Here is a 15,664-nt window from a genome sequence, read left to right as displayed (position 1 = left end):
AAATACTTAGAATTAACTTAACATCCATGTAAGAATAATTGAAGTTGTTTAAATGAGACTTGCTAGATAAGTGATATTAACAAGTCTCAAAGGGGGGAATTGTTAGAGAAGTACTGTGAGAAAAACCTTGCAAATAGTTAACAAGACTCAAGGACAAGGGGGAGAGAAAAACAGTACTGCAAAGGATAACCAGCTCCAGCTAAATAACCTTCATGAAACCACAGCGCTGTGAAGATTGCGAGGGGTAGGTAAGAGAAAAACAGCAGAATAACCCAGAAGTGACCTTAGGTTCATTAAGGCTTATTAACATACTAAACTTCACACCCCTAAATGAATAATGAGATGGAAATGACATGATAATGATGTTACTGCCTCTTCTTCACTTCCTATGCTAATTAACAAGAATGTGAAAGTGCAAGCGCAGAGCGATTACCTGAGGTAATGAAACTGTAACCAATAGAAAGATTTGTATAAAATACTCCCTGAAAAGTGTGTATAAATCAAGAATGAGAGGGGGAGGAGGTGTGCTAGCTTTGTGGATGTACCATCAAGCCCCCATCTCTGCGCAGAAATGAAATAAACAAATACCTCGACCCTGTGTGTCTATCGGTTGCTTGCACAGCGGGTAACAGCACCCAGATTTTGGGACAACAGTATCGCAGTTTTACCCCTCTGTTAAAAAAAATAAACCACATCAACTTCTAACCCCCTTTTTGATTTGCCTGAATTTGCAATGGATCCCCCCGTTAAAAAGCGGGGCACGCTCTTTGAAACAAAGGCAAGTGTTTTCCCCCAAAAGCCAGTTCCGCAGAAGGGGAACGGCGGCACGTGCAGGCGTGGTGAGACGCTCGTGCAGGCGTCGTTCCGCAGCGGGGACATTCCACTGCTGCCCGAGCTTTGAGACCGTCACTGCAACGGGAACCGCAGCTTGGCCGGCGGCCCCAGAGCTTGACTCGATCCCGAGAAGCCGGAGGCTCTGGCCAGGTGGCGGCCGCTCGCCCCCAGGGGAAAAAAAGAGAAAAAAGCCATTTCTGGGCACGCTCTGGTGAGGCAGCAGGAACTTCGGGATGTTCCCCTAAGTTCCTGGGATGAGCCCACGCAGGTGTATCCACTCTGGTTTCATGCAGGGATGCTGAAGCCACCTGCCAGTCTGCAAGGCCCTAAAAGTAAGGAGCTGCTAGCAGAAAAGCTAACGTGAGAAATAAAATAATTTTTAAAAAATTAAAAAGCAAAGGCAGGGTAACGTTCTAGTCGTACTCAATCACCCACAACATCTTCTGTCTCGTAAGATGGTCACATTTGAATGGTATGGTTATTTTGTTTTGTTTTAAATCTATTTTAAAAATACCTACTGAAACCAGCAAGTCAAAAAATTTTCTCTTTCCCTTATATCTGCGGTGGAGAAACCTGAAGCATCCAGAGAGGTCACAAAATCCAATTATTCCAATGAGCAGGGATAAAAGACAACGTCCTTTCAGATCGCATGTAATTAAATTAACCAAAAATCGGTGTAAGCGCTAACTTGGCGCCTGTTATGCCCGTCTGGAATCTCTTGGATCTTGTGAATCCAGCAGTTGGCCGCGTTGCAGTAACTGTCTTTTCAAGGGACTGCTCGCCAGCGAGCGGCTGGGTACAACTGTGGGAGACACGTCCCAGCTGCGCTGCTGCATTCCACCCTCAAATGCGGCAAGCGCAGGTTCATTGCTGAGCCCTGCGGTCAAGGTTAAGCTCTTTAGAGTGCTTGAAGAGTAAATGCAACAGAAAGAGCAAGGGGGGTTTAAATACGATTTGTTAAGGTGAGGAGCCAAATAGAAAAGACCTGCCTGGAGTTCCTGTTTAGATACATTTCATCAGTAAAAAACAATAAAACGTTTTACAGAGTATCCTCCCCAAAACTGTACAGCAATTACAAACATTTCCCCTCTGTCCATAAAGCAGAGTTTAAATTATCCCATTTCATAGTCCATATTCAAGGCAACAAGTGAAACGATGCTGTTCAGTTCGTCTTGTCGGAGAAGCAGGATCGTTCTTCTGAGCTGCGGTCCTGCTAGAGATGTTACTCTCCAAACACCCCTAGAACGTTGACTCCTGATGCACCAAAATTCACTCGCCTGCAAAAACAGCATTATAACAATAAGACACAAGTAAGTTAAAGCTCCTATTTAAAACAAATCTTCATTACAAGAAAAACTGCCAATCCCGCACATCAGCATTTTAACATTTATGTAGGTATCGCGTTTCACCTCGAATTAAAGACAGCTCTTTCAGAACAAAAAAGTCCGGACATTGCTTTTATGTCAGTGCAGCTTTCACTGTACACTCGAAACTCCTCTTGTTATGCCAAAACCAAGAGATTACAGCACTATGGCAGTGTCTGTCTCCTGTTTATAAATAGCACAGTACTTCTAGCAAGAAGGTAGCAACCTGGTTGTCTGGCCAAGGCCACTGTTCCGCAGCATGGGCTCCACAGGATTTTTCAGCCAGCACAAGACCAAAGAAAAGCACAAAACATTTCCTGCACGCTCATGCACACAAAACTGACATGATTTTGTAAAAAGGCTGCCATTACTTAAAATGAGAAGAGCATTTTAATTCCATCAGTATCGTCCTATGATAGCAACTTCAGTTACGGTATTTCAAAACGGAAAGCTCCTGCTCAGATCTCGTGCGCAGCGCAATGATACGGAACGTTTGACACTTACCCAAGCATCCCAGATTCTTTTGTCTTTATGATGTACAGAAACATAAGCAATGTATGGAACATGTTGTTTCTGCCCTGAATACCACAGGAAGAGAAAAAACATTGGAAATGAAATCACTTGAAAATGCAAACAACCATACTAATATCTTAGAATGTCCTATTTAAAACAACTGTCATCCCCTGTCCTGATCTTAGGTGGAGCAGCACAATTTTTCCTTCAAAACTTTTTGCAAGATACATATACTGCAGTGTGCACCCTGTCGGCCTGTTATATCATCTAGTATTTTGTCTAGTATTTTGATATTGAGATTAGATGTTTCCCTCCAAAAACTCTTACAGACAAGCATCAGTCTTGTTGGCACTGAGGAATAGCAACACATCTCAGAGCTTACATAAATTAGGATTTTAGAATAAATCATCAGAAAATAAACAACAAGAGGAAGCTGCTGCCTGAGCACTGATGTACCTAAGTTAGGCACTGAAGCTATCATTCAGCAGCAGACTAAATACCACACGATGGTCAAAGATCGTGGTAACATTTGCTTTCTGCACTGAGCCAGCCTACATATTCAGTCGATGTGGCTAGTTCCAAAGGAAAAGGAAGAATGAAAAAGAAACCAATCAGGTCTGCTCAAGGTTTCCTGACAGCAGAAAAAACTAATGCGATCATACCTCGGGCAGATTGTAGACCTGGCGGTGGTAGATCAGCTCATAGTGGGGTGGATTGATGTTGCTTTGGTAGATGCAAAATACATTTTCATTTGTAATGTCTGTGAATTAAAGTTTTAAAATAAGATAGGGATTTTAAGAGCGCTGATGGGATCCAAGCAGGAAACAGCAGCTAAACAAGCAGTCCAAGAATGCCAATACCTGGTTTATCTGGTGTTTGAACAGAGTGTTGGGCAGTGAAGGTTTTGCCATCGGGGTATTTGGGGCTAGGGGGCAGTCTGGCATCGAGGTAAGTGCAGAATATGTGCATAAGGATCTGTGCAAACAAAAACAAATCTCATTTTAGCATCATTAAGAAGAGTGACAGGACAGCAGCTTTCTTTCCATAATCTCAGACATTAGTTAGGGTATTTGAGAGTCTGTTGCTGCATCATGGACTTAATTAATCCCACCATGTTTAGAAGCCCAAGGCAGCTTAACACTTAGAGCACTGAATTCAATGGTCCAGGGCACGCCACAGACATCAAGACAAGTTTATTCTTCCTGTAAATGAAACCCTTTCAGTCACAACATGTTAAAAAGGTGCTGCATGTGAACTGAACTCCTGACATACAAGTAACTATCTTCACATCTCACAGAATTTGCAAAGTCACAGATCCGAATAGCATATATAGGACAAACTACAAGATACCTGATTTCATGATGGTTTCTACGCTAGCTGCAAAGATTTGGCTTAGAGAGGCCGATCCGATCTAATGACAACTTTTCCAAACACTACACTTACCCAGCAAGTTGCTCCTCTCTTGTCAAAAATGGCAGAACAAAATCAATGGAAAAACTTGAACTGCTCATGAATCTTACCAGCTTTCGACATTTTGGAAGAAAGTCCTAGAACAAGTATCTTCTTAGCTAACAGCGAGAAAATCGCAGTACTGCATGTTGTGTTTTAACTCTTACAGTAGAGTTCTCAACATTCTTTGGGTGCAACGTGACCAAATTACTCTGTAGTATGATACCTCCTGTGTTCAACATAGGATTTGTTTGGCAGACAGAAGAATTTCTATGGGCTAAATGCCCAAAGCCTCAAGAGGTCTAGCGGAAATTATTGCATTAAGTTGCACGCAATGAGACTAACATTACCGTTAAAAACTCTTCATTTGGCACTTATTGTCTTAAGTTAATGCCAAAGCTTCGAGACAAGTGTTCAATATTAATTTCATCTGTTATATCAGAACTTCCTTCCCAGAATCTTTACAAGTTTAGTACATTGTCCAACACTACCTCTCTTAGCTGGTTTCATTAAAAGACAATGAATTCAGGGTGTGATGGTCTGTGTTACGGTCTTTAATACTTTCAAACTGCTCAGCTTGCTCTCTACCAAGATAGCCAGAGCTGCTTCCCAGCTTGTCAGTCCCAAATATTTAGTCATCTTCACAACTAGAAAATCAAATCTTATTTCAAGACAGATTTTGCTCAGCTTTAGCTTCCAGCAATTCAATCTTGTTGCATCTTTGTCAGCAAGGTTGTAAAACTTGCATATGAATCTTCTTTCTGCTTCTCCCCAGTAACTGAACATCTACAGAGGGAATCAAATCACCTGAACTCTCCTTTCAAATACAGAGTTCAACTGAAGAGTCACACATGAAGCTTGTTCTCCACTCCCTGGGTTATCTTGTGGCCTTTCTTTTAACTATTTCAGTTGAATTTTCAAGTCACTGTATTCACTGAAGTGCTTTCTCCTGACCTTTTGCATTAATTGGCTAAGCATGACTACAAGTCTGTTCTCAAATAAGATAATGTAATGCCTGTGGATCTCTCAAGAAATATTACTGAATTAAATAAACATCAAGACACGCCACTTAATAATCCGTTTGTTCTTCTAACCATTACAGCAAAAGAAAATTTTAAGGTTCATCTTGCATGAGAAACTTGGTTAAAGCAGACTTTTTTTTTTTTTTTTTTTTTTTTTTTTTTTTTTAATAAGGTAAGAATATTGCTCTAACAAATCCGCAACCTTCTGTCAGGTTGCTCCCAAAACAGTTACCTGACTGACATCTCAGATGAGTCTAAATAAGAGGCTGGCTTAAGACTAAGACATGAAATCACATTTTTGTGATCTGCACAATGTCCAACCCCATTTGCATTATTCCTTGCATAATTTCACTGACTACAATGAGAATATCAGGATCGTGAGGCAAACAGGATTTTGACCATGTTCCTCAAAAGACTTAATTGCTACCACACACAAAAATCTACCCTGAAAGACACACTTTAGGAAGTTATATTAAGCCTTCTTTGAAAACTTACAGCACAGTCAGTGGGCAAGTCAGCATCCCACTTACGGCCCTTGAAATCTCCTCCTCTGTTCCATCGGAATGAGCTCATGTATCCTCCCTGAGAAAGCTCTGAAAAAACAAAATTTATTCAGCTACTGGAGGTTGAAGGTGCAAGAAGGACATATTTGACACTAGCTTCAAGAACACTGCATGTATTTTCAGTGCACAAAATAGGAAAAATTAAACTAAGGAAGTGCTTATAAAGATATAAAGTTAGGGGAGTGGAGTTTACAAGGTATTTTTTATTGGTAATTAATGAAGGGATTAAATAGGACACTTCACACCCCAAACTGAGAGAAGAAATAAAAACTTCCATGCCAAGTCCCACATCATTACATTGGTCTGAAAAGAGGAAGTTGCAAAAACTACCTCTGCTACTTGAAAAGCAGCTCTTCTCCCTGCTGTGACTGTAGTTCAAACCTCTTAATTGACGGGGTATCTGACACCACCGACGCTTGACCCAGCTAATGGAAACGTTTTAAAGTCAGTATGGTAGACCACATACCTTTGATCCTTTCAAACAAATACTCTTGGTTCGCTGCAATATCCAAATACTGCATTATAGCGTACAGAGTTGGCATGACTGGAGCTTTAACAAGTGCTGCTTGTTTCAGATTGCTGATGCTGGCTTCTGCATGCGACAAGAGCCAGCACGACATCTGCATCCACGACAGAAATTTGAACATCCTCCCTTACAAGGCATTAACAAATGCAATGTTACAAGGAGGAACTGGCTTTTTTGTCTCACTATTTACTAAGGTAACTTACTAAGATAATTTACTAAGATTTATACACAGTTAACAGCTTATCCAATACTCCAAATGTTTGTTTCCAATCCCAGTGAAGTACTAGCTGTCTCCCTTAAACCACAGAACATAAACGCTATGCAGCACTGTGCGGTCGCAAAAGATGACAGACCCTTATCTGAAGGGCTTGCATTCCATAAGAAAACAGAAACATATGGTGTGAAAAAGGGAAGAAGTAACATCCATTTTAAAAGCAGCAGCAGAGCAGCAAGGTAGAGATGAGGTCAGTAAGTGATCAGTTTTTCACAGGCACCACAACAGATGCAGATCTTGAGGACAGACTACAAACAGGCCAAAAAAAAAAAAAAAACTGCCCCAACAAAAAGATCTTTTCTTCTAATGCCCATAGCTCTCCAAAATCCACCTGAGATTATCCTCCCCAACCCCACTTAGTGCTACACCTAGTACTTAAATAATCTTTAATGTATCTTAACCTTAAAATGATCTTAGATCTTAAATGCAAACGATTAATAGCCTATCTGTGATAACAGAACTATTCTAAGTTAAAATAAATAAATAAATAAACTTTAATGTATCTTAACCTTAAAATGATCTTAGATCTTAAATGCAAACGATTAATCGCCTGCGATAACAGAATTAATTTAAGTTAAAATAAATAAATAAATAAATACTTCCTAGGTCTATAGATTTATTATTATCACAGTCATAAGATGACTTCTCATTGGCAAGGACAACCGTCTGAGGGGCAACCATCCTTGCAACGTGTGATAGTTTTCTGACAGTTTAAGATACAAGGATGTTAATCTGAGCCTTTAACTCTCCAGGAATGAATTCAGAGGAAACAAGAGGCTTAAGAATTTTATGCTATTGCAGCATCAGCATGCCTTTATCCGTATTTCCAGAAATCCTATGAAGAATCCTTCCAGTTTAGTAAAATGCATTACATGAAGCAAAGATCACACCAATACAAACAGGAAACGGAACTGTAATTCTTAGCAGACTTGTTTTCTATACTACCTATGCAGTGCCCTGCTATGGGGTGGCCTGCTACCAACCACCACAGCGAACCCCCCAGTTACTCTATCATCATACCTCCAACCTGCATTTCTGGGTACCCCGTTCTTCTCAGCTGACTGCTCACAGACTCAATCTCTTGTACAAGTGGCACTAAAATAGTCTCATTAATCCACTAGGAAAGAGAAATGCAAAAATTAAAAAGCTTAGAAGCAACAAGAATGTGACAAAAATGTTAGTTTACTCTCTAGTCAGCATCACTGTTACAATCACAAAGGAGTTTAACAACAGGAACTTTGAAGTCAACCAAGGAGGAAAAGTAATTAAGAGCATCAATTTAGATAGGGGTGATTGGCTCTAGAAAGACCCTCTAAAATGCCAAAAATTCACTATAGAGGACTTGGGAAAACAAATCTCCAGAAAGCAGTGATACTGATAAAGCTTTCCTGAACAATGAGAAAAGGGGTATTCTGAGGCACTGCACGTCACTCATAGTGGTAATTTAAACTTTCATGGGTCCACTCCCTCTCAAAACCCTTTCAGGAAATGAAGGGCCTGATAAACACAATATGTGACACTTGTATGTGACACGATTTGGGAACTGAAGCCAAGCTGCCTGTAGGTTTATGAACAGATGCTTAGGAATCTGGTACAGAACAGTCATAACCCCACATCTCATAGAAATCTTTTACTTTTCACTCGTCCCACTACTTAGAAGAACTACATACGTGATAGTTGCTGACTGAAGGGGTAATTCAAAGTTAGGCTTACAAATTATTTTGTCATAGTATGTGATTGTATTTCCTCTGCTAAAGCAATTGCCTAAGACCAAAATTTTCTTTTTGTTTTTTTATTACACTCCTCAAGGCTGTTGGAAAAAGTCAACGGGCTGGCATTTCCCATGCTTTATTTGAGTCCAGAAGGAGTTTGAAATACAGGAGAAAAAAAACAGAAAAAATTCAGAAAATTGGGTTGTAGAAAGAAAAAACAAGTCTTTTCACATCCACTGTGTGTTAAGATGCACGTGTCTTCATTCAAAGGTGGGTGAACTTTACAGCTGTAAAGTTTTCAGAACAGAAAACACCTAGGTCAGCAAGTGCAAAAGTTCAGGTTGAAAATGTGTCCTAATACTTCTTTGTTACAAGCATGCTGTTCTAGTCTCCATGTCCAAGCCCACCCTAATCCTCAAATAGACTCAAATATGTAATTCTTTTCACTTCCTTAGGTATACATGGAGCACTGAGGTACTTTTTCATTCTGCTGTACCTATTCTAACAGCAAGAACAGGCAGTTCATAGGGGCCGGACTTACACTTCTGAACCTAGCGGTCCAGGAATCCAGGTAATCAAGCTGTCGTCGATTCACAATCACCCTTGCCCAAACCTATGGAAAGAACATTATTACCTACATACAGCAACCTAACAGAATACTAAAGAGTTTTTAGGGCCTACGACGTTTTCTGACCGCAGCCACACCACATAATTCAAATTGCATTTGTTCCAGAACTCTCATCTAATGGCTGTATCATGTGAATTCTACAGCAGCTTACCATACTACTCTCCTACTCTCTTTTCACAGTACACTAAATCTCCCGTGAGTCCAAACGCACAGTTTTGCGTTCCCTGCTCTGTTAGGATAAAATTGGTCCAAGTTGCAGGGTAGACTAAGTTAATGTACGACATAAAGAAAACAGATCAAATTTAATTAAAAGCTACGTTAATGACATTCTTTTGAATCAGACTTATTCCAGACACAAGTGTAAAGGAGAACAATTTTACACACCTTCAACTATTTCACTACATTAGGTACAGGTCAGTTTCCAGTCATTTTTTATGTCACAAGTTTATTTTATCCAGAGTACAAAATGGTAAAAAAAAGTTCCGCAACCACCATTCTTGAGTTGAACTCGAAGTCTGTCTGTTCTCAGACACACAGTAATATTAAACAACTTCAGATAAAATAATTCTGAAGAGTTGGCCAAACCAACAGAAGTTTCCAGCTTTCCACCGTGGCCTACACGGTGAGTATTAGTTAATTACAAAGACCACAAAGCATGAAACCTGAAATTCTCTCAGGAGTCACTTTTCCACCTAAACACAGGTACCTTGTTCACCAAGGAAGAAATCATTTTACAATTTTACAATTGTAAAATTTTACAGTCCGGAATTTGAAATGTATACCCGTTGTGGCAAAAAGTCTTACAAGCTGTATGAAGATGGTTAAATGCTATAGGATTTCTCCCTTTCTAGCACCGTTGACGGAGTTCACATTTGGATGGAGCCACATATTTTAGAGCCCTGTTTTTCTCTCTTGGCTCCTTTGGTGCTGAGCTTACTTCTTCTGCAGTCAGTGGAGAGCTCAGACGAGCTTCGTCCTTGTGTGCTGATGGAGCTTGGGGCATGTAAGCCACCTGATACTGGTACTTTCTCAGCACCTGTGCTTGCTCTACTAAGGAACGGCTGTAGTTCCAAAAGGTTGGGCTGCTGGAAGGAGAGCTGGAACATGAACTTGCTGAAATGACATTGAACAGCCATAAAATTATCACCAAGTAATCACAGAAGCAACACTGCAGGCAATAGGTCACTATATTAAGGCTTTGACAGGAGAGATGTGCTCATGAATTATCATAAATACATACACCAAAATCTGTCTGCATAAACACTGATTTCATCTTTATATTAATAAGGCACTGTCCCTATCCCAGACAAAAACTGCCTGCAGGTAATTCACCACCTTTAGCTCAACTGCCTTCTCCACAAAATATCCCTCTCATCGAGGTGATAAAGCCCTTCAACTCATTGTAGTCCACTATACACAACAAATGCTACAGAGATTATTAGTATATCTATAATATAGACTAGTACTTCAGCAGCTCTCTTTCTGTGCAGGAATCTTTTCCAACTTTTCTCATCCACTCCTCATCAATAAAACCAACATCCCCTCCTTGCCAAGCTTTTCAGGCTACATGAAGTTATTTACGTACCCAATTGAAGTCTACGCTGTTTCTCTTCTTCGCTTCGAAGGTACTTTTGCAGTGACTTGCGGTCTGTGATTTCATCATCTTGACTCATACGGGAATTATACCGCATTGGTGAAAAGTGGCAACGAGACCTTAGCCCGGTGCTTTCCACTGGCCCAACACTTGAGGCATATGGTGAACCAGTAGGAGAAGAGCTGAAGCTGGAAAGCTTTGGGAAACAAAAGCAAACAGTTGTGTCACATGAGGAAAGTGAGAGTTCCATTTTGACTTTATAAACTAAATGAATAGATCGACTCAACATAAGAATTGATTACTCTGCTGATTGCTGCTATAAAATATGCTCTCGTTTGGGGGAAGGTTTTTGCTATTTTGTAGTTACATTCTAGTTTCTTATTTTTGCTGTGCTCTGAAAGAATCTAGCTACTCTAAAACAAATAAATTAACACCAGGGAAAGAGGATGAATACTGACAAGACAAATTTCATCTGCTTTGCAAACAAAGCGAACACACACACAGGACCCTCCACTGCCGGCCGCACACCTCCAATGGCTTACAGCACAACACAAGGACACGATAAGCAAAGCCAAACCGTTCCCCTTGAAGCCACCTTGGTCATTACCTTACTGTAGCTGCTGCTTGGTGAATAGGTTAAAGCACTGCTATAAGAAGCGCTGTTGCTTGACAGAGCCTGCCGCTGAGGGCTGTACCCTGAGATACAACCAGAAGTAAACTTTGGACTGGCCCTGAAGGGCCGGGATGGGCTGTAACTCAGCACAGTTTGACCCTGGACTCTAGGAGAAGGCGTAGAAGAAGGGACTTTCTTCGCTGCCAGCTCATGTGCTGGAATTATTTGTACCGCTGCAATAAGCAAAAAAAACCACAATCAGCACTGTACATGCAGCAGCCCAGAACTCTCCTCCTCACTTTAAATACACAGCAAAACACACATACACAACTCTCTTCCCTTAAGGAAATTCTAGGACACTAAAAAGACTATTCTAGTCTGACCCCTACAGGATTCAGCAGTCAACCCCAAAGACATAAAAATCAGAAAACTGGGACACGTGATCATAATTCAATACAAATTTTACAATTTAAAATTTCAGTTAAATTCTACCAAGCACCTTTGCATAGCCCGAGGCAATTATTTAACTTATTTGGTCAGCTACTCTACCTGCCTGCTTCATGTGTCTTTAGCACATCTAATGTCTCATTTACCTGTGCAAACCCAGATATTACACTCCTCAGCTGCGGTGATATAACCCTACTCCCGTATCTGCCGCTCTTTCTCTGGAGGCAGCCTAGTAGTATGTAACACATTGTACTAGCACCTTGCTTTTGCTGTATTTTCAAACTCTGCCAAGTTTTTCTATATTTGACAACATCACTTAGACGTTCAGAACTTTTCAGAGCAACTGCTCTCTAGCCTGTCATTTTCAGACTGCACACTAAGGTCTCTTTTCTCTTTCTAATTTGGCGCTCTCCAGTCAGTATGATGATAGTAGGATACCAAATTTAAATACAAACCTATACACTCTGCCTTGTTCTCAATCCCATTTATAGGTTACAAATTCCTTGTCCAGCTTCATAAAGTTTAAGACTCTCTCACTGCCCTTTAACAGCCCACTCTCCTTTTGTATTGGTTGCTTCCTCTCCACTTCTCCCCTTAATTGCTCATCAATTTATCACTTTTATTTTGAATTTTTATAGGCTGCAGTTAGTTCATCTTACTGCTCTTGTCAGATGAGGTAACTGAGAACTCACTTCACTAAAGATTCATGGGCTTGAGAAAGATATCATCTTTAAAAAAAGTATTTATAATTTATAACACCTACCTGCATTCTGCATCCCTAGAAGGATCTGCTGTCTACGAGTCATGACCAAGGTAGTTGGTGCCATTGTGTACTTGAAGTACATCCAAAAATCAAATAAGGCATTCAGACTGAACAGGGATACAAGCGCAAGCTCTAGAACAAACACAAAGGTTTTTATCATGCTAGGCACCATAAACAGGAGTAACAGTAAATGATCTGAGAAAACAAGTTTATACACAAATCAAGAATAGTTTATTGTTAGGGCTACCAATAACTGCCAGTCTGAGCACGGACGTAAGACAACTTCTCCTTTTCATGCAAGAACCATTAGAGATAAATTTCCTTTCTATATTGAAATTCATTTCTGTTGCTACAATATGTATTTGTAAAAGCGAAAGGTATTTTCCAGACAGGATACAAAGCACTGCAATGAAGTTTCATGCTATTTATCAAGTGTCTTCTGCCAAACCTTCTGTCACTCGTTACCTGACATTGCTCTCACTCTTCTTCCTTTTCATCCGCTAATAGTATTAGATACAATTACTTTTGAGCCTACTCATTTGAAACCAAATTTGATTATTTGGAAATGTCCTGCAGCCCTACAATACAACACAACGCTACTATTTCAACTATTCCCCAAAGCCTTATTGCACACATTAAACACATTTAAGGTAGGAAACCTGTTCTTCACACTCTTTCTTACTTGTCACTAAAATGATGAAATTCCAACAGCACCAAAAGGGATAAAGGAAAACAAAATGAAGCTTGGTTATTAAAAAACAACAACAACAACGAAAAACCCCAAACCTTAAAAATGCTTTCCCCAGCAAGAAGAATGAAGGCTGAAACCTTCCCTCTTCCCTAAAACTAATTCATATGCTGTGACAACTCACCAATATACCAGAGCGGCCAAAATGCGATGTTGTAATAGGAACTTATAAGTTTTCCAGTCCTAAAAAGAAAAGGAAGAAGCGATCAATTTAACAGTAACTGGGTCCTATGAAATATTTAAGCATATACAAAGTAGAATGCTTTACTTAGTTGAGTCAGATATAACAATCAACATACATGTCAGTATATATCATCCCCCCAACAGACATATTAAGGAGGCCCCAGGCCCAGACCACTTTCCGCTCTTCAGCCTCCCTCCTAATCTTCACAGTCCTGTCAAGGAGCGAAGCTGCAGAAATCTGTTCTGCCGCCATTGTCTGCAACAGGAAGCACACAAAGAAAGTTAAAGATTGAAAATTTATATACAGTTAGATTCTCACTCTGTACAAGACCTTTAAAAAAGTAAAAAAGCAAAAAGAAATTACATAAAAGGACTTCACATTGAGGTACCAAATCGTGTGTAGTGTTAAGAATGAGCTTCAGTGGTTTAAAAACAAAAAACAAAAAACAAAAACAAAAAACCCCAAACAATATTCCTCTTATAAACTGCATAAGCACTGTCACCTCTTCACAGTGAAACAGTTTCCATTTTCTCCACTGAGGTACAGAGGACAGAAAAGAGAGCCAGATTCCAACAGCGTTTTTGAGAAATAGCATTTTTCGGAATGCTGAGGCAACACTGCCTTCTCCAAGCAAGGAAAACAGACCAAGAAAACATCTTGCACAACCTGGCAGTTTTCCTACTGAAAACACCCACCTATCTCCTTCTGTCAGCTCAGGACAGCTCTGTACCCTCCCCACACCCTCCCCCCTTTACACCACAAAATGCCCTATGTAACAGAAATAACGCTTCCTACATATTCTACTCCTCTCATCACTCTAGCACACACCACGCCACACACACACACACACACACGCGGGCGCGCTTGTCACCCGCCGGCAGCCCGCCGCACTCCCAGGCCTCGCTGCCAGGCCCTGAGTCGGCAGCAACACCGCCGCTCCGCTCCGCTCCGCCCCCGAGGGCGCCGCGGCCCAGGCCCAGGCCCAGGCCCCGCCCGCCGCCCCCACCGCAGCCGCCTCCAACGATTGGTCGCGCGGACGTGACGTCACCGGAATCAGTTCTGCGGGGGGAGGGGCGGGGCGGGGGGCAACGCCGTTGCCGGGGAGATGCCGTTAACGGCGGCGGGGAGGGGGGCGGAGGAGACGACTCCGCTTTTGAAAAACAACGTTCGCCCGTGCACAGCCCGGCCGCTTTCCTACTGAAAACCCCCGCCCGTGTCCGTCTCCAGACCCTCCGCACACCCCCCCGCCTTTACGCCACAAAATGCCGCACACAACAGCAGTAACACTGGCCACTTTCCCTGCTCCTCCCATCAGCGCAGGAAACTGCCACGCCTCCCCCGGCCACAGGCTTCAAAACCTCTCAGCTACTTCCTCGCTGAACACAAACATACAAGAGTTACCTCAGAGAACACGCGGTTTAACTGAAATGACAGGATTTCACACGCACAGCCCTCTCCCACCTCCACCACCCTAGACCCTTCCCCACACCCCCCCCACTCTGGCACACACCACGACACGCACGGACACTTGTCACCTGCCAGCGGCCCGCCGCGCTCCCAGGCCTCGCTGACAGGCCCTGAGCGCGCACGCCCCGGCTCCCCCGCAGCCAAACCCCGCCGACCACAAGCAGACTCGGCCCCGCAACGAGCAGGCGCCCCGGGAGGGCGGCGACACCGCCGCTCCGCTCCGCTCCGCCCCCGAGGGCGCCCAGGCCCCGCCCCAGGCCCAGGCTCCGCCCACCGCCCTCACCGCAGCTGCCCTCACCGCAGCCGCCTCCAACGATTGGTCGCGCGGACCCGTGACGTCACTGGAGGCAGTTCCGCGGGGGCGGGGACGCCGTTGCCAGGGGGATGCCATTGCCAGGGGAACGCCGATCCCAGCCGGATGCCGTTGCCAGGGGGACGCCGTTGCCAGGGGGATGCCATTGCCAGGGGGACGCTCGCGCAGCCGCCCCGGACGCCCTGGCCGACGGCGCCTGCCCGACCCGGCCGCAAGCGGCGCCAGGCGCCATGGCGGCCCAAGCGCGGCGGCCGCGACGCCCCCCGCACCCTGCCGCCCGCCTTGGCCGCCACCGGCCGTGCCCACACCCGGCCGTACCCTTCCCCTGCTCGGCTCCCACTACAGCCGCGTGCGGGCACACCCCCCGGCTGCCCCACGGCAGAGCCTGGCCAAACGTGTTGCTCCTGCCTGCAAACCTCACCACGAGGAGCAGGGAGGAATAAAAGCACCGCTGGCCGCTGAAAGGGAGCACAACGAGTTACAGCAGACCGCTCTGTGAGCGCGGGCCAGCGGACAACCTCAGCTGCTCCAAAACCCTTCCTGCCTTTGCCTCAGATCCCAAGCACCAACCTGAAAGTAAGAAAGCCTAAAAAAGGAGATTAACTACAAGCCTAGACCGCACAGTTATCGATAAACACAGTGTCTAACGC

At 43.2% G+C, this 15,664-nt stretch overlaps 1 protein-coding gene across 1 annotated transcript; it reads right to left on the bottom strand.

The window, feature by feature from the left end:
* Positions 1–2,056: 2,056 nt before the first annotated feature.
* LOC134154680 (transmembrane protein 209-like) lies at positions 2,057–15,160 on the bottom strand. The gene is made up of 16 exons (XM_062601360.1): positions 15,000–15,160; positions 14,241–14,293; positions 13,350–13,476; positions 13,175–13,233; positions 12,303–12,434; positions 11,087–11,325; positions 10,467–10,675; positions 9,823–9,994; positions 8,799–8,870; positions 7,566–7,662; positions 6,212–6,337; positions 5,678–5,775; positions 3,572–3,686; positions 3,374–3,471; positions 2,703–2,776; positions 2,057–2,111 (listed from the first exon to the last, which is right to left on the bottom strand). Exons 1-16 carry the CDS (start codon positions 15,158–15,160, stop codon positions 2,057–2,059), a joined length of 1,887 nt encoding a protein of 628 aa, XP_062457344.1.
* Positions 15,161–15,664: the final 504 nt, after the last annotated feature.

The sequence above is a fragment of the Rhea pennata genome, unplaced genomic scaffold (genome assembly GCF_028389875.1).
Source record: "Rhea pennata isolate bPtePen1 unplaced genomic scaffold, bPtePen1.pri scaffold_33, whole genome shotgun sequence".
In the NCBI taxonomy this organism is placed as follows: Eukaryota; Metazoa; Chordata; class Aves; order Rheiformes; family Rheidae; genus Rhea; species Rhea pennata.
The sequence above is the reverse complement of the archived record's forward strand: the minus strand, read 5'-3'. Positions and strand labels throughout refer to the sequence as shown.